The following is a 26,534-nucleotide window of genomic DNA, read 5'->3' as shown; positions in this document are numbered from 1 at the left end:
TTGAACCCAGGTCCCTGGTGCTGTGAGGCAGCAGTGCTAACCACTGTGCCACCGTGCCTGCCACTATTTTAAGTAGAGTACAAACAATTTTTCGACCAGTTTTTCCAAGTTTCTAAGTTCCAAGATAATTAAAATCACATCAGTGACTAAATTTAAAAGCTATTTCATTGGTTCAAAAGTGCTTTTGGGCATCCAGAAATCATGAATCATGCAATATAAACATAAATAATTTTCTTGGGCTAAGAGTAACAGAAGTAGGGACATGTTTCTTGGTCTGTGCTACACTAAAATGTATGTTTCAAATGTACAAATTTAACACAGAAATACACAGAAGTTATCAAATTATTGCTTCATTGAACTTCAGTTCTATGCACTATTATTTTGAAAGCATTACTGATCAGATCTGCTTCCTCAGATAAGCAATAGGTTAGTCTGGCTATTTCTTCTCAATTAAAAAAAACTAATTGCAGAGATAGAGACAGATTTAAATTAATACAATCTTATTGCTACTCACAGTGATGGTCCAGGTGCAGTCAATTTTGGGAGGATAGTAACGAGGGTAGTAGGGTGAGCTCAAGGAGCCATTCCAGGATATTAAGTTACCACCACAACCTTGTGAGGGAAGGAATCAATTGTTTCTTTATTTCTCAAAGTATTTAGAAATATCACAGCCTAATAACAGAGCAGACTAAAATCACAGAGCTCATGGCTGCTTATCACAAACTTTCTTGTCTATATCATACTCTTATACAAGTGTCTCAAAACAAAGATGTGAAAAATAGTAATATATCTCCACGTTAAGTATATTTTAATTATAGTTCTTCTACAGCTGAGAATGGGAGCTGATATTAGAACTATGAAGGGAAATATTAAATTTTCTGCAATTCTGCTCTGTCCTTTTCATTGTTATTCACTGAGATTCTGAGGAAGTGGAAGGTATATTTGATTTTCAGGTTTGCCACATCTGACCTCAAGACAATTAAATCGTGTTGCAGAAGTGATGAGAAGCAACATTTAATTAAAATAAAACACAGTACTGCTAGAAATAAAAACTATTTTTCAATCTTAACATTGCCAAATCATACATATTCTATTCAGCTCTGCTGTAAGAAGATAGGGATTTTCTGTTCCATAAAGTTCCCCTAGCATGCAGAGAAGATTGCTGATAAACACTGTTCACAACTGATAGCAATGATATGGTGAAGGTAGTTTGTGAATTGTGTGTTTTATTGAAAACTCATGAAGAGTATCATCAGTGTATGATACTACTGCAGGCTCTTCAAAATAAAAGGCATCACATATGACGCACTCTAGTTTCTTTATAATCAACTGGCTCAGAGATGATATTATACACCCCAGGAGCAGGTGAGGTAAAAATCCTGGCCTCCTGACCCAGAAGTGGGAACATTACCATTGCACCACAAGAGCATCTAATTCAAATGTTACCAACTACTAGAATGGACTTTGAACCAACTTTCCTGAGCATTTAGGTTAGGGTATTGAATTACAAGTCGAACAACATTACCACTACACCACCATCTCCTCAACTTTTCAAAGATGTTAATGCACACCTTTCGTGCAATGGAACTTGAACCCATGCCTCCTGGCTGAAAGATAGAGATGCTACCACAGCACCAAATGCTTTCAGAGGATTTTAAAGGTTTCACCTGCTCCCAAAATCTGATCCTTAGTATTTTTGCCTACCACTGTGATTTTACAAGCTAAATTTGGGTTGTGAGTCTCTAATTGTCTCTAATTGTCAATATAATTCTAATTAGAATAATTTCCCACAATTAATCAATGGGAATGATAACTTTCCATAACTTCCCTTTCAGTAGTATTTGTTCAGATGTTTTTGAAGATGGCACAAAATTTATTATTCACGTAAAATTTCAATGATGGGTTCAGTGCATTTGTGTGAGAAAGCATCGGAGAAAAAACATTAGTATTCTGATAATATAAAGAAAAATGTCAGATTTTGCTTTGTATTCCATAAAATACAGAAAGTAAATAAACATCAGGAAGGGGATAAATATAGAAGGAGACAACAGCCAGAGGAGTAGCGAGAGAGAGAGAAAGAGATAAGGAAAAGTGATTGTATATTAAAGTTAATTTGATTTTCAGTCAAAAGTAAATGTATTTTAAGTCAACTAAATATCAACTGTGTTTGATAATTACTAATTCCTTCTATCCAAGAGAGAGAAATCCTAAATGCTAACAACTAGAAAACAGAGAGGTTGAATAATGGTGCTAAACAGCATGATTTAAAATCACCATAGTCTTAGCAGATCACAGTGTTGCTCTTTCATTAAAGAGAGACCACTGGTAGTGGTTAAACCTGAGGGTCACCATATCTCAGATAGCAACAGACATTGAGAAGGAGACACCTTTGTAGTAACCTCAGCCAGTGCAGGAATTGAACCCACACTATTGGCATCAGTCTGCATCACAAGCCAGCTATCTAACCAACATAAGAGGGAAATAAAGCTGAGAAAATTCACTCCAGTCTCCTCTCTCAATCTAATTAGACTTTTTGACTAGTGTTGAAGTTTGAAAGCAAACAAATATTAGACTAACTCACTTTGGCTGGGACAGGAGGTTTTGAGCTATAGGACAAGGCTGAATAGGCTCGGGTTTTTTTCTCTGGAGTGTTGGACAATGAGGGGTGACCTCATATAAACTTTATAGAAGTTTATAAAAATCATGAGGGGCACGGATAGGGTAAATATCCAAGGTCTTTTTCCTAGGGTGGGGGAGTCCAAAATTAGAGGACATAGGTTTAAGATGAGTGGGGAAAGATTTAAAAAGGTAACATTTTCATGCAGAGGGTGGTGTGGGTATGGATCAAGCTGCCAGAAGAAGTGGTAGAGGTAGGTACAATTACAACTTTTAAAAGGCATCTGTATAGGTATATGAATAGAGTTGAAGAGTGTGGTGCTAGAAAAGCACAGCCAGTCAGGCAGCATCCAAGGAGCAGAAGAGGGTTTCTTTGAGCATAAGCTCTTCCTGATGAAGGGTTTATACTTGAAACATCGACTCTCCTGTTCCTCGGATGCTCCCTGACCTGCTGTGCTATTCCAGCACCACGCTCTCCAACTCTGATCTCCAGCATCTGCAGTCCTCACTTTCTCCTAGGTATATGAATAGGAAGGGTTGAGAGCGATATGGGCTAAATGCTGGCAGATGGGACTAGGTCCAATTGGGGTGTCTGGGCAGTGTGAATGAGTTGGACCAAAGGGTCTGTTGCTGTGCTGTATGATTCTGTAACCTCCTACATTATTAACAATGTTTAGCTGCAATGGGCACAAAGAAGTCTATTTTGTCCACCTACTGGTTCAATTTAAGGTTTAAATTTGAATAAAATCAGAAGACCTGATATTCATTATATCACTCAAAATACTTTTCGAATAATATTTTATTATTGCTAAGAGACATGTTATTAGGGTTTAGTCTTGCATTCATCAGACAAATGTAAAAATACCAAATCGCAAAGGGAGATTAAATTTATACTCTATGAGATTTGGGTTTTGGAATTCTATCCTGATGCATATAAATTGTTGTTCCTTTTGAAATTTGATACTCTTGCATCCAACCTGATGATTTGCAAACAAAATGTTTGATCAGTATCTTATTTTTCTCAGCAATAATCAAGTTCTGATTTATCAAGTGAATATTATTATAAAAAATTGAAAACTACCTCTTTTTCGAACAGCCTCAAAATATGCTTTAAATACAGAACCAACTCTTGGTACATTTGAGGAAAATGTCACCAACATCACATTGCCTGATGAAGTCAATCTGATAACTGGAGGATTCCAAGTTACAGGCGAACCACACCACCTGAAAAAAAAATTGTGTTTGTTTATTCAACATGAAGAATTTGCTAAATTTAGACTTATTTAAGTGGTGATTTGAGAGAAGTTTCTCTAATTTATGCATTTTTGTTAGAAAAATTGCATTGAAGAATTATTCACTTTCAAGAATCTGAAAGATGAAGAACTAAAAGTTGAATCTAAACTATATTTTCCATAAGCATTTAACAATAATACTGTCTAAAGTACTTTACTTGGAGCACAGTTATTTTGCAAAAATGTATATACCAGATCATACAGTGTTGAATACAGGCCCATATCCTCCAGTGTTTGGATTGTTTGAGACTGGGTATACACTGAAAGATGCGCATTGAGGCCTCTCAGAGGTATGCACTGACTACATTGTAACTGCTCGGGAAGTTTAAACTTTCAATGGGCAATTATCTGGTATTTGGAACCCTCTGAAAAACATCCCCAACACTGAGTTAGAATCAGAAACTTTAGCAGTTTCTGACTTCATTACCTTAATTAGAGGGATTATGTCTTGTTCCAAGTCTTGGTTAAATATGAAACTGACCCCCATCTCTCCAACTCATCTCTGGATGCTCAGTCACTCACAGTGGCTCCATTCCAAACACCCAATCCTTCCCCCACAGCCATCTGACTGATGTTACATCTGTACAACACAATGACTTAACTGAGCCCCATCCTCAAACACCCATCAACCCCCTTCATTCCCATGAGCACACTTCTTTTGAGAAGGTAGGATGGATTAGATTTGTTCATGAATATTGTATGCAGTTCTGGTCTCCTTCATATCGGAAGGATGTTGTGAAACTTGAAAGGGTTCAGAAAAAATTTACAAGGATGTTGCCAGAGTTGGAGGATTTGAGCTACGGGGAGAGGTGGAATAGGCTGGGGCTGTTTTCCCTGGAGTATCGGAGGCTGAGGGGTGACCTTATAGAAGTTTATAAAATCCATGAGGGGCATGGATAGCATAAATAGACAAAGTCTTTTTCCTGGGGTGGGGGAGTCCAGAACTAGAGGGCATAGGTTTATGGTAAGGGGGGAAAGATATAAAAGGGACCTAAGGGGCAACTTTTTGATGCAGAGAGTGGTATGTGTATGGAATGAGCTGCCAGAGGAAGTGGTGGGGCTAGTACAATATTGACATTTAAAAGGCATCTTGATGGGTATATGAATAGGAAGGGTTTGGAGGGATATGGGCCAGCTGCTAGCAAGTGGGTTTAAATTAGGTTGGGATATCTGGTCAGCATGGATGAGTTGGACCAAAGGGTCTGTTTCTGTGCTGTACATCTCTATGACTCTATGACTCGTTAGCAATGCTGACTAGGCCAACAATTATTACTATTCCTAACTACCCAGAAACATACGGAGGCCATATCACCTAAGGATGATTGAAAGTATATTAGTAAACCAGATGTTTTTTTAAAAAAACAAGTCAATGGTGGCTACATTGTCACCATTAGGGTTCATTTTTATTCCAGGTTTATGTTGAAACTGAATTTCACTCTCTACTATGTTGAGATTTGTACCCATGCCCTCAGACTTTAGCTTAGGGTTTCTGGATTACTATCCCAGTATCATTACCAAGTACACCCACATCCACTTGGTATACCTTTCCCCCACACACTTAGCTTCTTCCCTTTCCCACCCCATCTGGAATCCTGCTTCCTCACTTATCTTACACAATTACCTTCTCTCAGTAGAATCACAGTGGCTTTGGGGGCCTTTAAAATGGAATACAACAGCCATTACTCTAAAAGAGGTAAATTTTATTTTAACCAATCTATTCCATGACTGCCTGTATGGTTTGTTGGACTGTTTCTGTTATGAAGGCTCCTGCCCCAATACTACTGGAAATGTGTGAACGGTCAACATTTTCTTTTAATCTTGGCTGGAAATAGGCGTTCTTAATCAAACATTTCAGACTCTTCTCAATGATACCTGAAGTTTGTGAACAGTCTTCAAATTTTCATGGTTTCATAACAGTTCTCTGTACTTTGGACCATGTGGTTATAATGAACTGAAAATGTTTAAATTTCAGTACATTTATGCATGTGTTTCCACAAGCAGATCGCTTCACATAAAAACCCACATGATCCAAACATGAACTACAAAAGCAATTTTGCTCAGGATTTTTCCCAGAGGTTCTCCAAATCAGCTATCATAAAACCCATGCAATTGATGTTTCCATAGATTAGCACTTACAGTGGCTCACTCATCACAAGAACCCCTGACAACATCATCAACATTTGTGTTAGTGCTTTGCTTAGGATTCCTGGTGCAAACACAGAAACATGATTCACAAACTATAACCATGAATGATACAGTTAGACTTGGGACTGTTGCATGACAAGCCAACTGAAAGCTTTATTTAGGTTGTGGTCTCAGTTTAGCTTCCAGTCTAAACTGATTGTTTGTTGCACTGCTACACTATTTTTTCATTAAACACCAGAAGTCAGACAAACAAAGGTAAAATGCCACATTTACTCCTTTAAGGAAACAAATGTTGAAGCTAGGAGATAATTTATCACCATTGTGGCATGAACATATGGTTTCACTGTATTGAAAGTAACTAACACCAAATGCATACTGCCTTACCGTGTTATTATTTTGTTCTGTACAGGAAGTAGGAAATCATAGGCTGATAGTTTATGGATTGCACAGTTTCCTGGAATTGCCCCATGTAGGGTCAGGATCACTAAGTGTACAATATGGCCTGCTGGAACTCGGAGCCGCCACTGGTAATAGGATCTCTTTGGGAGTGTCAATGTCAGTGTCCGATTGTTGCCTGGTTTTGCATATAGATCAAAAGAAATCGCTGCAAAATGAGAGAAGTAAATCTTACATAGCAACACGAAACATAACCATTAGTTTATAACTTGATCAAATTGTAAGGATAATTTAAAATGGCAAAAAGGTGCAATACCCTATTTAAAACAAAAAGATTGAAGGAAATACACATACTATAAGCAAAAGGCCAAGTAAAGCAAGAATTTTAGGCATCAAATTTCCTTATCATTTAAAACTGTTCAACATCTAAGAAGCCATACTACCTTGCAGCTATAAACAAAAATGGCTAAGTGTTATAACTTACCAATAAATTAATAAATAGCCTGGTAATAGATTTCTACATTTTTCACGTTCATAGTGCTGCATGTTTCCTTTTAAACCCTGTCTGAAATCACTAACTTCTTCATCAGGGACTGATACATTTGGCAATTTACAAATGCTAGCTTGTTCACTTGCATGAACCCTTCAGAGGTGCACTATCCTGGGAAGCTGGTCAACCATACACTCCTACCCACTATCAGGTTTCAGTTTTTCTTGGATTTATTTCAATCTGCTCAGCACAAATCAACCAATCCAACCCCCCACCCCTCTCCTCCTCCCCCCCCACACCTCAACCCCAATTTCACTTGTAGAGTGCAAATACTGGCTTTCTAAATGATTATGATTTTCATGCAGAAATCCACAAGCTGAAAGACAACCTGAAATAAAAACTCCTACAGCTCATAAAAGCAATGTTTTGAATTATATAACATTGAAACTAATAAGATTTTATTAATTCAAAAAAAAAATCATAATAACCAGTGGAAATCCAAATACCTGAACATAAAAGACTGATTTTTCTCCTATAAACCCAGTAATCTCCTTCATGGCACAATAACATTTTCCACAACTTCCCATTTTGAAATGAAAACACTCAATACTCCTATGAAGCAGCATTTGTAAGCTTTAATTCTAGTTCTTAATGAATATTGAACTAGTCCCTTTTAAAAGTATAGATTGACCCAAATGATCAATTCCTGCAGGAAATGATAACTGGATGTTTTCTCAATGGTTCTCTCCATTGGTCACTGAATTCCAGAAGAACATTCAGGCAACTACTGGCAAATGAACTTACTGACAATTTTCTGCAAAGGGAAAGTCAGCCTATGTGAAGATGCACAAAAGAAATTTCAGAATTTTGAAAAACTCTCTAACCCTGTTTGAGACCTGAGTGCTTTGTACTGTACTTGCACTGACTGCATGCTAAGCATATTGCTACACAATAAATTATTTCCACTAGCTTAAAAACAACTTAAGCACCTACATCAATAAGCAGAGGGAGTATGGTTTAAAATCTAAAAAGAATTTACCAGTCTCTCACTGCGGTTATGATAATATAACATGTGAGGTCCATATCATAATCATGGAAAATTAATTAAGGCTGACTAATTTCCTAAAATAGGACTTCTCAAAGTTGAGTGGTCTAGTTAGGAGCCCAAGTGGAGTTGCAAGCTGAAATTCTTCAGATGCAAGCTCAGAGATGACAACGGCCGCTTTGTAGCTTAGCACCTTATTCTAGTCCAACCCAGCCTGTCCCAGTCCGTACCAGCCCAGCCTTGCCCGGCCTGTCCGTCTGTGCCAGCCCGTCCCAGTCCATCCCAGCCCGCCTGGCCCGGCCCAGCCCAGCACAGCCCGGCCGGCCCAGCCCTACTCTCACAGGTTCACTCTTCTGCACCCTCTGCTCTCATGGGTCTTTCCTGTGAACACTGGGCTCACTATTCTCATACTGAAGTTATAACCATGTTGAAGCCACGAAATGGGATCACCATGGGAGAAAGCTTTTAAAGTAACGTTTTTAAAATCGTGAGGTTTTTCATGATTTTGATTTGATGTTCAGATCTGTAGATGCCATCAATGACCTTTTAACTGCATAGAGTGACGTATTGATGGAGGGTGGAGATAATGTCAGCTCCATGGCTCTCAGGGGACTCTAACACACAGAAGAACAAAAGAGAGATGATAAGTCTATTTGTCATTTACAAAGCAATAGTAAATGTTCTTCATACTTTCTCAACCAGTGACAGCTCATTGAGAATCTCTAGTGCACAATCAGGGTTACATTTTTGAAAATACACGATTTACATGTTGAGATAGCTCAAAGAGGAAGGAGAATTGGCAAATAGTGAGTGGTGAGTCTCAGCTATTCGCCTTTACTAATTAAATGTTATATTTGTTCAGACCTTCAAAGCAGCAGCAATCACATGCAAATTAATACCACCACGCACAGATTTTCCTGTTAGCTCATTGATGCTGCATGTTTCTTCCAGACTGTTCTGATTCTACCTGTTGAAGAAAGGTGCAGTGCAGCATCCCTCAGGAAACTCTATCAGAGGTGAGTCAATTCAGGAGAAGACAAGACACACCCCTTTTTATGACATTGCTGACATTTGCTAAATTCAAAGGCCCTGAATATGATTGTAAGTGAATGTGTGTGTGATTGGTCAGTGAATGAACAGGTAATTGGGTGTGTGCATGAATGAGTGAATGAGTAGGTGGGGATAAGTAGGTGAGAAGTAGGATGAGTGGGTAGTTCGGTAGGGTGAAGTGATGGGTGAGATAGATTTGTGGGTGAGTGGGTAGTCAGGACGGGATTGCTTAGGTGGGAGCAGTGGATTAAAGAGATCAAGGAGTTAGTCACATCAAGCTGGTAGATAGTCAGATGGTCAGTTAGGAGGACCTGGGATGGGTTGTAGTCAAGTCAATTTGGGTTGGGGGAGAGATGGTCAGCAGGTAGTCAGGGCTTCAGGAGGGAACATGGAGTTACTCATCTGTTAGACAAGATTTTAATCTATCAATCTCTTTGTAAACTGCCCAGGTATGTTCCCTGAATCTACACTGATGTGCCTAACTCAAACTCAGCTGGTACCATTTGTGGGGAGCACAGCCATTTCCCATCGGAAGTATAAACTTCCCACTTAAGTCCCCACTTCAGGACTTCCATAGGGTTTTGACATGTATCTTCAATTGTACATTGTACGGTCTCCAATGATTCAGAAGATGGTAAACTTCATCAATTATCAAAATTAAATAAACAGCACACCAATAAGATATTATTAATAAATAAATATTATTAATAATAAATATTAAATAAAAACTTCAGTTTTTATGTTGCAGTTTAGTTGAAATTTCCTATTTTGTGCACTCAAATTCACAGCATGATTACACCAACTTACTATCTCAAAGAAAAGGACTGGCATTACTTTAACTCAGAGCTGTCACATAGTGCCTCATAGTTTTTACTTTGTGAAGTGCAGCCTCTGTTAAGTAGTTAATGCGACGACCAGTTTGTGAACAGTCAGCCCCAATCAACAGCATTAACTAATTAATGTAGCAGACCAAAGAAATGGAGTTTTGGAGATAATTAATGACAGTTATCCATTGTGGTTTGATATAGTACAATATTATTCATTGTTATTAAGCAGATTGGAGATATATTTTAAAGATACACATTTTGTTTTCAATAAAAGTGTCAATGGCCATATTATGGTGTTGTCTATGTCAGAGCTAATGAAGGATTATGTTACATTAGTTGAAAAATATTGCATTGTTTAAATTATGATGTGGAGGTGCTGGTGTTGGACTGGAGTGGACAAAGTCAGAAGTCATATAAAACCAGGTTATTGTCCAACTAGTTTATTTGAAATCACAAGCCTTTGGAGTACTGCTCCTTTGTCAGGTAACTCCACTTGGTGAAGGAGCAGCACTCTGAAAGCTTATGATTTTAAGTAAGCCTGTTGGACAATAAGGTGATGTTGTGTGACTAATGACATAGTTAGAGTTGACAAATCAAAGTTCTTAAATAGACAAAGACAAAATCTATAAAGCACTGCAAGCTTTTCTGGTAAGATGGAAATATTAAAGATGAGAATGTGCAAAATAATGGGAGAATAACAATATCAATGGTTAGAATATTTCAAAATTGGAAATGTCTCATTTAATGTTTTCAGCTACCACATGAGGTGTTACGCTCCTTTATAACTATGATAAAGAAGATTATTGCAGTGGCAATGTGGTGGTGCTCCATTGTGCTTTAGTTTGCAATAGGATTATATGTGTTGACAACAATAATTCTACATCCAAAATGTCTGATGTTTGCCTGCATCGATACCAAGAGGAGACCAGTCATAAGTCCGTAGGGAGACTAAAAAGTCAATCAGTACTCCCCCAGGATCACCCTAGGGAACCTTCCTGTGACTGATTCAAGAGTGGCATGAATTTGGGGAAAAGTTTACTCTCAAAATGGGTGGTCAGACCACATGTAGAGGCCTTGTGCTGAGCTGCTATACTGTAATGTCTATTTGAAATTTCCTACCTTGCTGCAATACCAACCCTTTAATGTTGTCCTATTTTTAACTTATTTTTCAGCTCTATAAGAAATGCTATTACTTTTAGTCTTCTCCTGTATCCAAGAATTATACCTAGGTATTTGTACCTAAGAGTTTGCCAAAAGGGGGCAGACATTGTGAAAGCTTTTCACTGTACTCCTACAATGGAGTGTATGTGACAATAAAAGGACATTGCATATTGGAAAGAGAAAACTAAAGAAGCGAAAGGAAAAAAATAGCTTAAAATGGGAATAAAACTTCTTTGTTTTTTATTTGTTAAAATTTCCATATCCTGAAATTCTGATGATGAGCTGTTAAAAACTGAAGACAATGTAATGTGATTAACATCAGAAACATTCGTAATGATGATGATGATAATGGAAGTGAACAGAAGTTCTAACTGTATGAAAAGATTGTGTGTATGCAGCAAAACATACAAAAAGAAGTGTTTGCAAAAAGCTTCAATAGACTCCATCAACTTTAACTTGACAGAGCAAACAGAATTAGACCCAAACACAGTATGACAAGGTACTGGTGATAGGGCTCCATGGTAAACTGCCAAGTGCTAATGTTACTGGCCAACGTGATGCACAACTTGAAGCTGTAGTCATGATTTAGAGATGCTGGTGTTGGACTGGGGTGTACAAAGTTAAAAATCACACAACACCAGGTTATAACCCAACAAGTTTAATTACTAGCTTTCGGAGTATCGCTCCTTCATCAGATGATAATGGAAGGCTCAACAGACAATAGGTGCAGGAGTAGGCCATTCTGCCCTTCAAGTCTGCACCACCATTCAATATGATCATGGCTGATCATCCTTAATTAGTATCCTGTTCCTGCCTTATCTCCATAACCCTTGATTCCACTATCCTTGAGAGCTCTATCCAACTTTTTCTTAAATGAATCCAGAGACTGGGCCTCCACTGCCCTCTGGGGCAGAGCAACCACACAGCAACCACTCTCCTCATCTCTGTCCCAAATGGTCTACCCGAATTTTTAAGCTGTGTCTTCTGGTTCAGCACTCACCCATCAGTGGAAACATGTTTCCTGCCTCCAGAGTGTCCAATCCTTTAATAATCTTATATGTCATAATCAGATCCCCTCTCAGTCTTCTAAACTCAAGGGTATACAAGCCCAGTCACTCGGGTCTTTCAGCGTAAGGTAGTCCTGCCATTCCAGGAATTGACCTCGTGAACCTACGCTGCACCCCCTCAATAGCCAGAATGTCTTTCCTCAAATTTGGAGACCAGAACTGCACACAGTACTCCAGGTGTGGTCTCACCAGGGCCCTGTACAGCTGCAGAAGAACCTCTTTGCAATTATACTCAATCCCTCTTGTTATGAAGGCCAGCATGCTATTAGCCTTCTTCACTACCTGCTGTACCTGCATGTTTACCTTCATTGACTGGTGTACAAGAACACCCAGATTTCTTTGTGCTGCCCCTTTACCTAAATTGATTCCATTTAGGTAGTAATCTGCCTTCCTGTTCTTGCCACCAAAGTGGATAACCATACATTTATCCACATTAAATTGCATCTGCCATGCATCTGACCACTCACCTAATCTGTCCAGGTCACCCTGTAATCTCCTTATATCCTCCTCACATTTCACCCTGCCACCCAGCTTAGTATCATCAGTAAATTTGCTAATGTTATTAGTAATACCATCTTCTATATCATTAACATATATTGTAAGAAGCTGCGGTCCCAGCACTGATCCCTGCAGTACCCCACTGGTCACTGCCTGCCATTCCGAAATGGAGCCGTTTATCACTACGCTTTGTTTCCTATCAGCCAACCAAGTTTCAATCCAAGTTAGTACTTTGCCCCCAATACCAGGTGCCCAAATTTTGCTCACTAACCTCCTATATGGGACTTTATCAAAAGCTTTCTGAAAGTCCAGGTACACTACATCTACTGGATCTCAATCATCCATCTTCAGAGTTACATCCTCAAAAAATTCCAGAAGATTAGTCAAGCATGATTTCCCCTTCACAAATCCATGCTGACTTTGACCTATCCTGTTACTACTATCCGGATGTGTCGTAATTTCATCCTTTATAATAGACTCCAGCATCTTTCCCACCACTGAGGTCAGACTAACTGACCTATAATTTCCTGTTTTCTCTCTCCCACCTTTCTTAAAAAGTGGTACAACATTATCCACCCTCCAATCCGCAGGAACTGATCCCGAATCTATTGAACTCTGGAAAATAATCACCAACGCATCCACGATTTCTCGAGCCACCTCCTTCAGTACCCTGGGATGTAGACATCAGGCCCCGGGGACTTTTCAATCTTCGGACCGAACAGTCTCTCCAACACCAATTCCTGGCAAATATAAATTCCCTTAAGTTCAGGTCCTTCAACCACTGTTACCTCAGGGAGATTGCTTATGTCTTCCCCAGTGAACACAGATCTGAAGTACCAATTCAATTCTTCTGCCATTTCTTTGTTCCCCGTAATATATTCCCCTGTTTCTGTGTTCAAGGGCCCAATTTTAGTCTTAACCATTTTTTTGCCTTTCACATACCTAAAAAAGCTTTTACTATCCTCCTTATATTTTTGGCCAGTTTACCTTCATACCTCATTTTTTTCTCTGCGTATTTCCTTCTTAGTAATCCTCTGTTGTTCTTTAAAAGCTTCCCAGTCCTCCGTTTTCCCACTTATCTTTGCTATTTCTCTTTTTCTTTTAACTTTATATGTTTCTTAACTTCTCTCATCAGCCACGGTCACCCATGCCTCCTTCTAGGATCTTTCTTCCTTTTTAGAATGAACTGATCCTGCATCTTCTGCATTATACTCAGAAATATCCACCATTGTCCCTGCTAAGGTATTGCACCATTGAATTTTGGCTCAATCCTAACACACAGAATTTATAGCAAAAATTTACAGTATGATGTAACTGAAATTATACATTGAAAAATTGATTGTCTGTTAAGTCTTTCATCTGTTTGATTACAATGATAGTTTCACTTCTTTCATGTGTAAATCATAAAACCTTTTTTAAAAAAGTTGCATTCTCAGGTTAACAATGGTGATAGCTAGACAATATGTTGAAGGTGTTAGCCCCCTGTGTTCTCTGTCTACGCCATGATGTTTAGATTGATTCTAATCTAAAAAGTGAAATAACGGAATTCTACATGAATTCATGCAGTTTTTGAGCTTAGAGTTCTACATGAATACAATATAACCCTGCAAGTCCAAATTTACCCCACAAAATATATGTGTGCATGTGGGTCTTTGTGTGTGTGTGTGTTTTTCTGGGTTGGGGGTTGTGTGTGTGAGAAAGTGTATGTGTTTGTGTGTAGTGAGTGTAGAGTGTCTTAGGTCTGAGGGGTGCATGTGGGAGTGTGTGTGTCTGTAAGGGTGTGTGTGGGTGTCTGTGTGTGCGTCTGTGTATATGTGTGTCCATGTGCATGTGTGTATAGGAAACTGCACACCTTGATCCTCTCAAACACATTGCTGCAGCAGCACCCAGGCAATCTGCCCAATGACTCCAGCAATTGCCACTGATATCAAGAAGTTCCTTTTTGTAGGCTGGACTTCTGAAAACGCTATCCCTGTATTCTACTCCTCAGCAGAATTTCCTTTCCTCTGGTCAGTGCATTGCAGTCACGTGGCTTTATGAATCACCTTGTACCTCCCCACTAGCACATTATCCATGTCAATAGTCTGTTGATTGTGAAGAATGGAGCAAGTGATGGTACTTCTTCTGGCAGGCTATTCCCCTTTCCAGCCTTCTCTTTGAATATAAATGATGTGACAAATCTACTGAAACATGAAGAAATAGGGTGCATATGTCATAGAAAGAGATCATGAACTGTACGAGAATGCTTGAATGTATGTTTTCAAAGGAAACAGAAATAGTAAAATTAAAAAACGGAAAACCCTGATGAATGTTCCTCCAGCTTTGCCATTGCCATGACTCCTGAGCTTTTTCATTTCATAAAAGGTGGGGATTCCTGCTTTAGGTATGCGATGCAGTCTGAGTATTACCCTTTGCATTGTGAGCCCATTTGTCCTGCAAAAACAATGGTGCAAGAGTTTGAACATGAATCATATGTTGCTCAGCATATCCACCGAGAGTGCTAAGAGGGCAAAGTATTAAGTTCAGAGAAGGCTAGGGAGATTTTCATGTGCAAAAAGTCCCGTCAATAAAGAATATGGACGTGGTTGGCAGAAGAATAAAGGGTCTTGCAGATGTGACCAGGTGTACGGTTTACTGTGTGCATGTGGTTTAGGAGCATCAGCTGCAGGTGAATGCAGCAACAATGTAAAATAGTGCAGTGACTTGCTGTGAATGAAGAAGAAGTAAAATGGAAGAATGGAAAGTTTGAAGTACAGCAGTGGGGAAGAAAAGTGAGGTAAGGACTAACACAGAGTTTGAATTACCAAGATAAATTCTAATCCTTGATGTCCTTGAAATATTGTTGAATTCCTACAGCAATGAATTCTTGTCTGTAGGATGATAGATCCAGCATTTAGCACTTAAACTTTTTTCTCATTTGGGTTTGTTTTCAAGTCTGTGCAGGGATTCCAGTACAATGTGAGCAGAAGGAGACTTCACTTGCTCTACTAGGATTTCCAACATTGCCATTGACCCTCGAAGCTCTTGTCTTTAACATCCTATGCTTCAGTGCATTAATGTTTGCACCAATAACTAAGTGCTTCAAGTGAAATGAACATTTCTTTTTAAGAGATATATTCACCAATGTTCAAAGGTTGTGCAACAGCCACTCAAAATCTTATCCTTCCTTGCCCTGATCCAACTCTGACCAGTTGCTTGTGACCACCAATGATCCCAGACCATCACCTGCAATCTTCACAAAATTCAAATCAGCCTTCATGTAATAACAATGGGATCACCCATGTATATCAACAAATATTTATGTCTGTCAATTGAATATATACACCTAAAGTAACAGTAAGATTTAAAACATCCTTACCTGACTTTACTGTCAAGTCATATTCTTCAGATCCTGAAGCTGCAAAAAGTAGAAAAAACAGTGATTACTTGAAAGAATGTGCATGAATGAGAACCAATAGACTGAACTGCACAAATCTTCAAATGATGTGTATAAAAATACTACCAAACAGCTCAACTGTATAAACATCAAAATCTTCTTCGGTGGAGGATATCTCTTCAGAAGAGTTCAGCATGGGCACTTTCAGCTTTTTGCCATTGACTTGTTGCAAGTTTGATGTGGTTGCATTTTTGATGTAGTGTGCTATATTCTCTGGAGCGGAGAACTTACTCCAATAATATGCCCGGAGCCCTCCTTCTCCTTCACTGCAACAGCAACAGAAGAGAAAATATCTCAGAGCTTTCACATATATGGAATTGTAAAATAAAACTGACATGGAAACTGGCAAGATCAAATGCTGGCCACATATGTTCCACTGTCATGCCTCTGATACTGAGCTTTGCATTGCTGTAGCACACATTAAGAATTGAGCACATATTCAATCTCCCTACACATGCTCCTTCTATTTTCACCTTTACCTTCCACTTTACCACGCTCTCCCCATTCTATTTGAGTTTCTCTCAATGTCACCTCACTCTTAGTTGATTTCTGCACTTTTTTCTCAATCTTTTTATCACTTTCTAAAACTATGTGTCTCCTTCTGTTTCCCTCTCTCCCTTTTGCATCATTTTTGTGTGGTTCTATTCCTTTCCCTTTCCTGGAAGTGTTATAAACAAATTTGGAATTTCAACTCTTCAACAGTCACAGAAATTGTCCACAAAAATGTGTGTGTGTGCATGCATATACATGTGTGTGGATATACGTACGCGCGTGTTTGTGTCTCTGTGTCTGTGTGTGTGTGAGAGAGAAGGGGTTGAATCATGGAAACTATTATTCAAGAAGGCCAACAAAAAAATCAGGTCATTCTCTTGCCACATTCGGATCCTTAACATCAGGCCCTGCAGTAAGTAGCTGTAATCAAGATTGAGCTCAATATGTGTGAAGCAGTAAGTAAAGCCAGGGCTGGAGTACAGTATTGATGGAATGTAATCCAGAAAAAGGAGCTAGGCTGCAAAGGCAGAAATCCCAGACTTGGGATGGAGTGAAATGGCCCAGTTGGTTTCTGAAGTAGGCAACAGTAAACACTCGAGTCTGGAAGTACAGTACTGCTGATGCGAGAAGAAAATGCACTCACAAAGAAATGAGATCAACACAAAGTAAGTACTACCCAATGGAATCATTGACTTGTAGTATGTAGATGAAGTGTGAATATATTATCAATTTAGTGTCTTAACATCTCTCAATTTCGAAAACTTATTTATTTTCTTATATTGATAAAACTAGGTAAATTTTCTGCAATGCTTAACAGTCATCACTTTGTATGATAGACACAGAAAAATGACCCTAGTAGATGTGATATTTGTCTCATATAGAATGTAATTATTGTGCATAAGGAGTATTTTAATTGCAGTTAAATATTCTGGTTTGTTTCTAGAGCATGGGATGTCTGTTTTGCAAAAATGGGCTGAACCTTTAGCACGATAAAAACAATGACTGCAGATGCTGGAAAACAGAATCTAGATTAGAGTGGTGCTGGAAAAGCACAGCAGATCAGGCAGCATCCGAGGAGCAGTAAAATCGATTTTTTGGGCAAAAGCCTTTCATCAGGAATATAGGAAGAGTGCCTGAAGGGTGGAGAGATAAATGAGAGGAGGGTGGGGTGAAAGTAGCATGGAGTATAATAGGTGAGTGGGGAAGGGGATGAAGGTGATAGGTCGGGGGCGGGGGGAGGGTGGAGGGGATAAGTGGAAAAGAAGATAGGCAGGTAGGACAAGTCATGGGGACAGTGCTGAGCTGGAAGTTTGGAACCGGGGTGAGGTGGGGGAAGGGGGAATGAGGAAACTGTTGAAGTCCACATTGATGCCCTGGGGTTGAAGTGTTCCGAGGCAGAAAATGAGGCGTTCTTCCTCCAGGCATCTGGTGGTGAGGGAGCAGGTCTTCAGTGGACCACAACACAGACTTCTAATCCTTGCCAATTTTCTGGTCTGGTATTATTTGCATAATTATGGCTATCTCCAATTAATCCATCTTCTGGATGGACACAGATTGGCTTCAACAGAGTTCAGAAGCCTGCTTCATTATTGCCTTGCTCCCAGCCTCTGAAGTGCCAGTTAAGCAGCTCAACATTTTTGAATTTGGCATCATAGCTGTTGTCAACCAGATATATTTTTGCTGTTTGTAAAATTGAATCTGGGCACCACAATGTATTTTCACCATTGCAGTATCACTACAACACACCCTCCAATGCAACGATGTGTTGTACATCACCAGCCACTTCTAACTGGAACTTGGAGGACGTCGGGAAGAGATGGAGATCTGGAGAAGAGTGTTCACACAGTACCACTTACAGCCTCTCTCCCTCGACACTCTAGTGTTTTTGAAAAATCAATGCAAGACGGGTGGAAAATCTAGAACCAGAAGAAAATTTACAACTCTGAATGGAGAAGGATAGAACTTGGAGTTAAGCCATCAGTACAGCATTGCCAAGGCAACTTTTTAAAAATATAAACTCTTCTTTGTTTCTCCAGGTTCAAAATGAGCAAAATATATGGGTGTAGCCACAATGGATCAATTGTCAACTGGTGCTATTGGTTCAGGTGATTCCCTGATTATTTAAGCAGTCTAATTTTTAAAATCTATCTAGTTTTCTAATCAACCTTTTCACAGATATTATCACACAATTCTGGAGAAGGCGCACTTTGAATCCAGGCCTCCAAGGTGAGGGGTAGGGACACTACCATTGTGTCTTTTTTATTTAACCATTTTTTTTTCTAATCAGCCTGTTTAGTGATGTTATTACACACCTCCGGAGCAGCTGGGACTTGAACCCAGGTATCCCAGCCCAGGGTTAGGGACATTACCACTGCACCACAAGAGGGCTTGTTAAGCCTTCTAATTAAATGGCTTGAATTGAAAACACTTCAGTTCTATTACTTTGCTATGATAATCACTTTGTAATGATAGATGTTTCTCTTAGAGCAAATTTAAGTGACATATTATCGTGCCTCTTAAGCATTTCACAGAAACAACACAATTTGTAAGTATTGCACTTTATGGATGAGGTCCCAGTTCAGTCAGTTGACTAGCGTGTGACTCAATATTGTGTGTGATTGATTTCCATTCCAGCTGAGGTAGACTTAAGGTCTTCTTTGTCTTACCCCTGAAAGTGGAAGGCAATGGTAAACCATCATCAACAAAAAAAAACTGCCATGTAAATGTCATAAGATGAAACAATGACTTTCAATGAGGCAAGCATCTGGCATAGGGTAGAACACACATGATATGACATGATACTTTACGATAGTCACTTTCCAGACAAATGCAATAGAATAATATTTTAAAAGTTACACTGTGGAAATGTCAAATTACTTCTCAATTTCTAATTTTCAAAATTCTAACAGTCAAACTTCCTGAACCAGTCACACTGGGAAGCATAAACTGGTGTTGGGAGCCTCATGACACCTAGAGAGTCTGTCATGTATATAAATATCATGTATTCCCTTCATAGATAAATTCCCTACAGGGAATTGTCTTATGAAGATAAGTTGATGTCTTATGAAGAGAGGTTGAGTGAGCTAGGGCTTTTCACACTTTTAACAGAAGAAGGAAGAGAGGTGACTTGATAGAGATGTACAAGGTAATGAGAGACATAGGTACAGTAGATAGCCAGAGGCTTTTCCCCGGCGCAGAAATGGCTGTCATGAGGGGTTATAATTTTAAGGTGATTGGAGGAAGGTATAGGGGAGATGTCGGAGGTGGATTCTTTACACAGAGCGTGGTTAATGTGTGGAATGCACAGCCAGCAGTGGTAGTAGAGTCAGAGACATTAGGGACAATTAAGCAACTACTGGACAAGCACATGGATGGCTGTAAATTGAGAGATGTGTAGGTTAGGTTGTTCTTAAATTAAGATAAACACTTGGCACAACATCATAGGCCAAAGGACCTGTACTGTGCTATACTGTTTTATATTCTATGAAGCACAGCTAATGCAGGGCTAAGCCCTGTAAAACAGCAGAAGGAATGCATTCAGAAGAAATCTAAGTTACCAGAGTAGAATTAACCACTTCCTATACAGAGACATGAATTTGTGCGTCATGAAATATTTACCTGTACACCATAAACTGGTGATTTTTAACAAAACATCTACTTAGCAATTATTTCTGGATTATACTTTGCTTAATAAATCTGAAAATTAGTAAACAGAACTAAACTGACTCAGAATTATACAGGTTATTTTAAAAACACTCTTGTACTCACCTAAATGCAGTGATGACAGATTTTAGGTAATATTTTCCCAATATAGATGGCTCATACAGTTCTGAAAACTGACAGTTAAAGAGTGTATAAGTAAGTGTGAAATGAATGAGGGCCATTTGTCCTGCTAAGTCTTGACCAGTTTGCCATATCATAGATTCAAATCAATCCACTGAATTTCTGTTAGAGACAACTAAAAATCCAAGTAGGTATAATTTTGATTAAGTACTGAATCACATTCATTTTTAATACTTTCTCTAATTTAGAGAAAAAAAAATTGGTTTCTTTTTCCAAATTCCAGATGCATATAACAACAATCATAAGAAATAACAGCAACAGTAGACCATAGGGCTTCTCAAGTCTGCTCCATTGAATATGCCTGATCTATTCACTTCAATCCACTTTCCTGCCCTAACACCATATCGCTTGCTTCAATAACTTGAGCATCCACAGCATTCTAGGATAAAAAAAAGTGCAAAGGTTCTTAACTATCTAAGTGAAGAAATGTATTCTTATCTCATTCTTAAGCAGTCAATTCCTTATCCAATGACAAAGGCACCTAGTTCAGCTCCTGGATAGGCTTTATCAGGATTCAGCCTGACAAGCACTCGAAGGAAAGAATGAACGAGATTGTCTCTACTTGTTGGGAACTCTAGAGGTTACAGGTACTTTTCCTGTAACACTGTCAGTGCATTCCAGTGAAACCTGCTTAATAGAAATAATGGGGCCGATGGAAAAAGTGAGGTTAGGGGCAGATCAGCAACAAATAACACTCATGAAAGCCTAACATAAAGTATAGCACACCCTGAATGAAGTTCAAATCATATTTATTAATGAAACAAAAGTAAGTTTAACTCATTAAATTGTAAAACTATTGTTAATGCAGGGACAGAGGGTCATCATCATCGCCACCTTCAGATGCAGTTATGGTTGCAGAAGTGGATGGTGGTGGTTGATTGTTTTTCAGATTGTTTCCTGGGGGTTGGTTTAGATCGTGGGATATGCAGGTACAAGAATAAATTATAAAGGCATATGGTATATGTAAGGGTAATGCAGTCCTGCAGGAGATACACAGAGCTTATTCAGGAATTATACAGGAATATTCTTGCCTCAGAGGGAGAACAATGAACATTCAATAGTTTAATTTTTGAGATGAAGTCACTCAGTGTATAGTACTGTCCCTCTCACAGGCTTTGACAGTAATTGACATCAGCGCATGCGCAGAACAAAGTGTGCAAAACAATCACAGCTGGAATCGCTCTACTGCGAGTATCGGTAAGTGTTCTCAAAAATCCTGTTCCCTAATTCTTCAGTGACATTATAGCCGAATAGTGCTGCCAAACTATGCTTTATACAAGAACTACCTGTATAGGCCTACACTAGTCAATTAAAAAAACCTCATTTTACCTCTTCCAATCTTACTTTCACACGCCACCTGATTGCACAGATATTCTAGGTAACTGCACAACCAAAGAAAGATACTTGTAATAGCACAGAACTTTATCATAACTGCTCCACTTTAGTTCCGTCATTCCAGAAAATGGGGTGACTTTTCATCGAGGTTCTCACAGTCTTTCTCATTGATCTCAGTGGAAGAGCATTAAAATTTCTGTGAATTCACACTCTCCTAATGTCCAGACCCACTTCAACAAAGATGAAGTGAATGTCTGCTGTGACTTCAAGGGACAAGTTACAGCAATCTTGTAAAAATTGTACAAACATGTTTCTATCCAATCATGTTCACTTACATCTTCACTCATATATCTATACATATTGCATTTCTTTTTTAAATATAATTAACCTAATATATATCCAATTTAATATTGATCATTGCTTCCATAATCTGCGCATTTAATCTCTGCAACATTTTTAGTTGATTAAGGCAGTCGCAGCAATGTGCAAAACAAACCTTGATGTTTTCACAAATCCTTGGTACTCATCAATCATCTGGTCAATTTTAACAAAGTGGGGCCCACCTCAATGTCCATGTCAGCATTCAGCACTGAATCTCCAAAGAGTAGGAGATCTCAGGAGAACAATCTCAGCCTCTGTAATCTGTCTGCTTCAATCAAAACCCTTTTCTGCAGCCTCCACAAAAGCCACCATGTCCTTCTTAAATGTTTAGAATTGGACATTACTTCTGCTGAGGTCAAACCAGTGTTTTGTGAAAGGTTCTTTGTTTTTGTACACACATTCCACTCTTTATAAAGACCAGGATCCCATATGTCTCACTAACTTTGGTCTGCTACCCAATTTGTGTAGACATTCTGTCAAGTCTCTCTATTCATGCCCCCACTTCAAAACTGTGCCCTTTATTCTTTATCACTTTCCTTCATTCTTGCGTTCAATTCTCTGCATTCACTTTTATCTGCCACATGTCCATTATACTGTCAATGCACTCTTGAAATCTATCACTCACAGTTTGAAATATATCCAAGTTTTAAGTGCTCTGCAAATTTTAAAATGTGCCACACACAACCGAGTACAAGGGCTCAGTCTTACATTTTTTTAGGCTAAGTGTCAGGTTCAATTGGTTTCATGGAAGGCTTCTCTCCTTGAGAGGATTTCTTGCCATTTCTTTAAAAATGCACCCTGTTAAGTACCTACCCCCACACAGTGCCCCTCTCATTTTGTCTAGCTCCATTCCACTGTACCTGGAACAACATGCCACAACTGGGATATCACAGCTCTCCATCCCTGGAGTAGCACAATTGGTAAAATTCCATTGTCCACCCAGACAAGCACTGTTAATCTGGAGGGGCCATGCACGGTTCTTAACATAACAGCAAAGTATAAATTAGCACCTCGCTTTGCAGGCAGGACCTTAAAGTCCTGCTGGGTGGGGCAGTGCATGGGCAGGACGTGAATCTCCCCCAGGATGAGTAGAAAGGGTACGACAACAGATCATGCCAGCTGGACTGAGTTTACCACCCAGGTTAATGCAGGGTCAGTTAAAAAGTCAGAGTCGTAGAGTTATCCAGCACAGAAACAGAACCTTTGGTCCAACTCATCCATGCAGACCAGATCTCGTAAATAAATCTAATTCTACATGCCAGCATTTGGCCCATATCCCTCTAAACCCTTCCTATTCACATACCCATCCAGCTGTGTCATGTTAATGTTTTAATTGTACTAGCCTCCACCACTTCTGCTGGCAGCTCATTCCATACATGCACCACCTTCTGTGTGAAAACGTTGCCCCTTAGGTCCCTTTTGAATCTTTCCCCTCTCACCCTAAACCTGTGCCCTCTAGTTCTGGACTCCCTCACCCTGGGAAAAAGACCTTGTCTATTTACCCTAGCCATGCCCTTCATGATTTTATAAACCTCTATAACGCCACCCCTCAGCCTCTGATGCTCCAGGGAAAATATCCCCAGTCTATTCCTATAGTTCCAACCCTCCATCCCTGGCAACATTATTGTAAATCTTTCCTGAATCCTTTCAGTATTCACAACATCCTTCCAAAGCAGGACAGCCGCAACATGACCTCCCAACTGCTATACTCAATGCAACAACATTCCCCAGGACTTCACCATTAAGTGTATAAGTCCGGCTCCGATTTGCCTTTCCAAAATGCAGCATCTCACATTTATCAAAAACTAAACTTTGTCTGCCACTGCTTGGCCTATTAGCCCAGCTGATCAAGATCCCGTTGTATTCTGAGGTAACCTTCTTTACTGTCCACTACACCTCAAAGTTTGGTGTCATCTGCAAATTTACTAACCATATCTCCAGTGTTCCCATCCAAATAACTTCTATAAATGACAAAAGCAGTGGACCTGGCACTGATCCTTGTGGCACACCACTGGTCACAGACTTACAGTCTGAAAAGCAATCTACCACCACCGCCCTCTGTCTTCTGCCTTCAAGCCAGTTCCACATAGCTAGTTCCCCCTTTACTCCGTGTGATCTAACCTTGTCAACCAGTCTACCATGAGGAACCTTGTTAATGCCTTACTGAAGGTGATCACATCCACCATTCTGCCCTCAAAAATCCTCTTCGTTACTTCTTCAAAAACTCAATCAAGTTAATGAGAAATGATTTCTTAAGCATAAAACCATGTTGACTATCCCTAATCAGTCCTTGCCTTTCCAAATACATGTTAATCCTGTCCTTGACGATTCCCTCTGACAACTTGCCCACCATCGATGTCAGGCTCATCTGAAGTAATGCACTGAAATATATGAAGAAGGTCAATGAACTTTGCCACTGTGCCAGTATAAGTGCACATTGTCTCTATAATGCCTCACATTAAGTCTATCTCTGACACTGGACCCACTTCCCAGCAGGGCTCATGCTCTACCACACTTGCTTATGCTTATAACATCTCTCCTCACTCAATGTCACCCTGTTCAATCCCATCACCACTAATCCTTCATGCCTTCTATGCTGCTTACTCACTCGTTCAGGACACCTCTCCACCTGCACTAAAAGTAACAGGCTGGAGAAACAGTGACACTTCAATGTTGAGATTGTGGGAATGGATCATATGGGGCAGGAGTTCAGTATGTGGGCAATGGTCTGACCTGAATGTCCATGATCACAATTTGAACTGCTGCTTATGTTCTACTCATGGCCAAACTCTCCCTGGTCTGTCCTTAAGCGGTGGATAGTTTCCAGGTTTTCCATGAAAGATTGAAACCTGAGCCTTTATCATACAGGTTGCTTACCAGGTTACAGTCAGCCAGAGGGTTCATCATTGAGAGTGGGGCTGTCGCAGGCTTGTTGGATGAGATTATGTTGCAGTAAGAGTGACAAGATTTCAGATGAGCATGTGGTTTATGTTGAAGTCTGTGTCAATAGGACTGCTTCATTCACTGTGGGGTTATTTTGAGGGATTTTGTTTCCTGCGGTAATCAAGCGGTTTAATATTTGATAGCACGGGAAGGGATTCCAGCTGTATTGGTCTCAATATCCAGAAATAATCTTCATATCTTCTTGGAGGTTGATATCCACAAAAATTTGAATTGATACTGTGTAATGGCTCCTCAGCCAGTTGACCAGCAGTGCTCTGCTGTTGGATAGAACAGGGTAAGTGAAGCAGTGCATATTGCAATGGCCCTGTTGCCTCAAGTAGTACCCACCAGTTTCTGTATAAGCCTCACTTTCATCTTGACTTTGAATCTGGTCTCCTGGAGATGTTGCTGGTCGGTCAACGTGATAAAACAATCAAGACTGATGCCAAAATGTTTTGGCATTGGATTGATGATGAGTGATTGACCACAAAAGTGGACATGAAATTCTTCCCCAGTCTTCAGATTGTTTAGTTGAAAAGCTGTGAATACAGCATGGAAAGATAAACCCAGCAATTACCGGGTTACCTTAATGTGGGGAAGCTTTTAGAAATGATAATCTGGGACAAAGTTAATAGTTATTTGAGTTATTGTGAGCTAATTAAAGATAGTTTTGTTAAGGGTGACTCATATTTAACTACACTGCTGGGGTTTTTTGATAAGCTAACAGAGAGAGTTGATAAATGAGAGGTGGCGGTGTAGTAATAGTGTCACAGGACTAGCAATCCTGAATTCCAAGGTAATATTCTGGGACATGGATTTAAATCCCAATGTGACATAGTGAAATCTGGAATTAAAAAGCAAATTACAATGACACTTTCCATCACTTTACTGAATTTCAAGAGTAGACTGATGGGGCAATAATAGGCTGCTTTTGATTTGTTCTGCTTTTTGTGAACAGGATATAGAATCAATCAAATATACAGTACAGAAGAGGCCCTTCAGTCTATCAAACCTGTACTGCCAAAAATACACTGCTACCCACAATAGTCTCACTTTGGAAAGGGAAGGAAATCTTCCATTCTTAGTTGGTCTGGCCAGCATATGACTCCAGCCGAACATCAATGTGATTTACCTTTGACTACCATCTGAAATGGCCTAGCTAGCCACTCAGTTGTACCAAAACACTACAACAAAGTCTAAACAAAGAAATGAAATCAACAGACCATCCAGCAGTGACCTTGTCACCAGAAATGACAATAGCAAATACCTTGCTGTAGATTCTGCAAAGTTCTTCTGAGCAACATCTGGTTGTTCTGAAGGTAGGCGAACCGTCCCACAGACTGGTCAAGCAACAGTCTGGAACAATGATTCTCATGGAATCACAATGTACCATCATTGCCCCACACCACCATCACCATTGCTGGGTATGTCCAGTAACATGAGCAGGATTGAGCCACCAGAAGTTGTGGCATACTGATTTACAGTTAGGAGGGAGTTGTCCTGGGAGTTTTCATCTC

General features: G+C 39.5%; 1 protein-coding gene across 1 annotated transcript in view; it reads right to left on the bottom strand.

The window, feature by feature from the left end:
- LOC132820596 (suppressor of tumorigenicity 14 protein homolog) overlaps positions 1-26,534 on the bottom strand; it is an 81,927-nt gene that overhangs the window by 40,224 nt on the left and 15,169 nt on the right. The window contains exons 5-10 of the mRNA XM_060832801.1: positions 20,284-20,351; positions 16,090-16,289; positions 15,946-15,984; positions 6,438-6,657; positions 3,698-3,840; positions 515-612 (exon numbers count right to left, since the gene is read on the bottom strand). Coding sequence (XP_060688784.1) covers positions 515-612; positions 3,698-3,840; positions 6,438-6,657; positions 15,946-15,984; positions 16,090-16,289; positions 20,284-20,351 — 768 coding nt within the window. The remainder of the gene's footprint in view (positions 1-514; positions 613-3,697; positions 3,841-6,437; positions 6,658-15,945; positions 15,985-16,089; positions 16,290-20,283; positions 20,352-26,534) is intronic.

This window comes from Hemiscyllium ocellatum, chromosome 12 (genome assembly GCF_020745735.1).
Source record: "Hemiscyllium ocellatum isolate sHemOce1 chromosome 12, sHemOce1.pat.X.cur, whole genome shotgun sequence".
Lineage (NCBI taxonomy): Eukaryota > Metazoa > Chordata > Chondrichthyes > Orectolobiformes > Hemiscylliidae > Hemiscyllium > Hemiscyllium ocellatum.
Note: the sequence above shows the minus strand (reverse complement) of the source record. Positions and strands in the feature narration are given on the sequence as shown.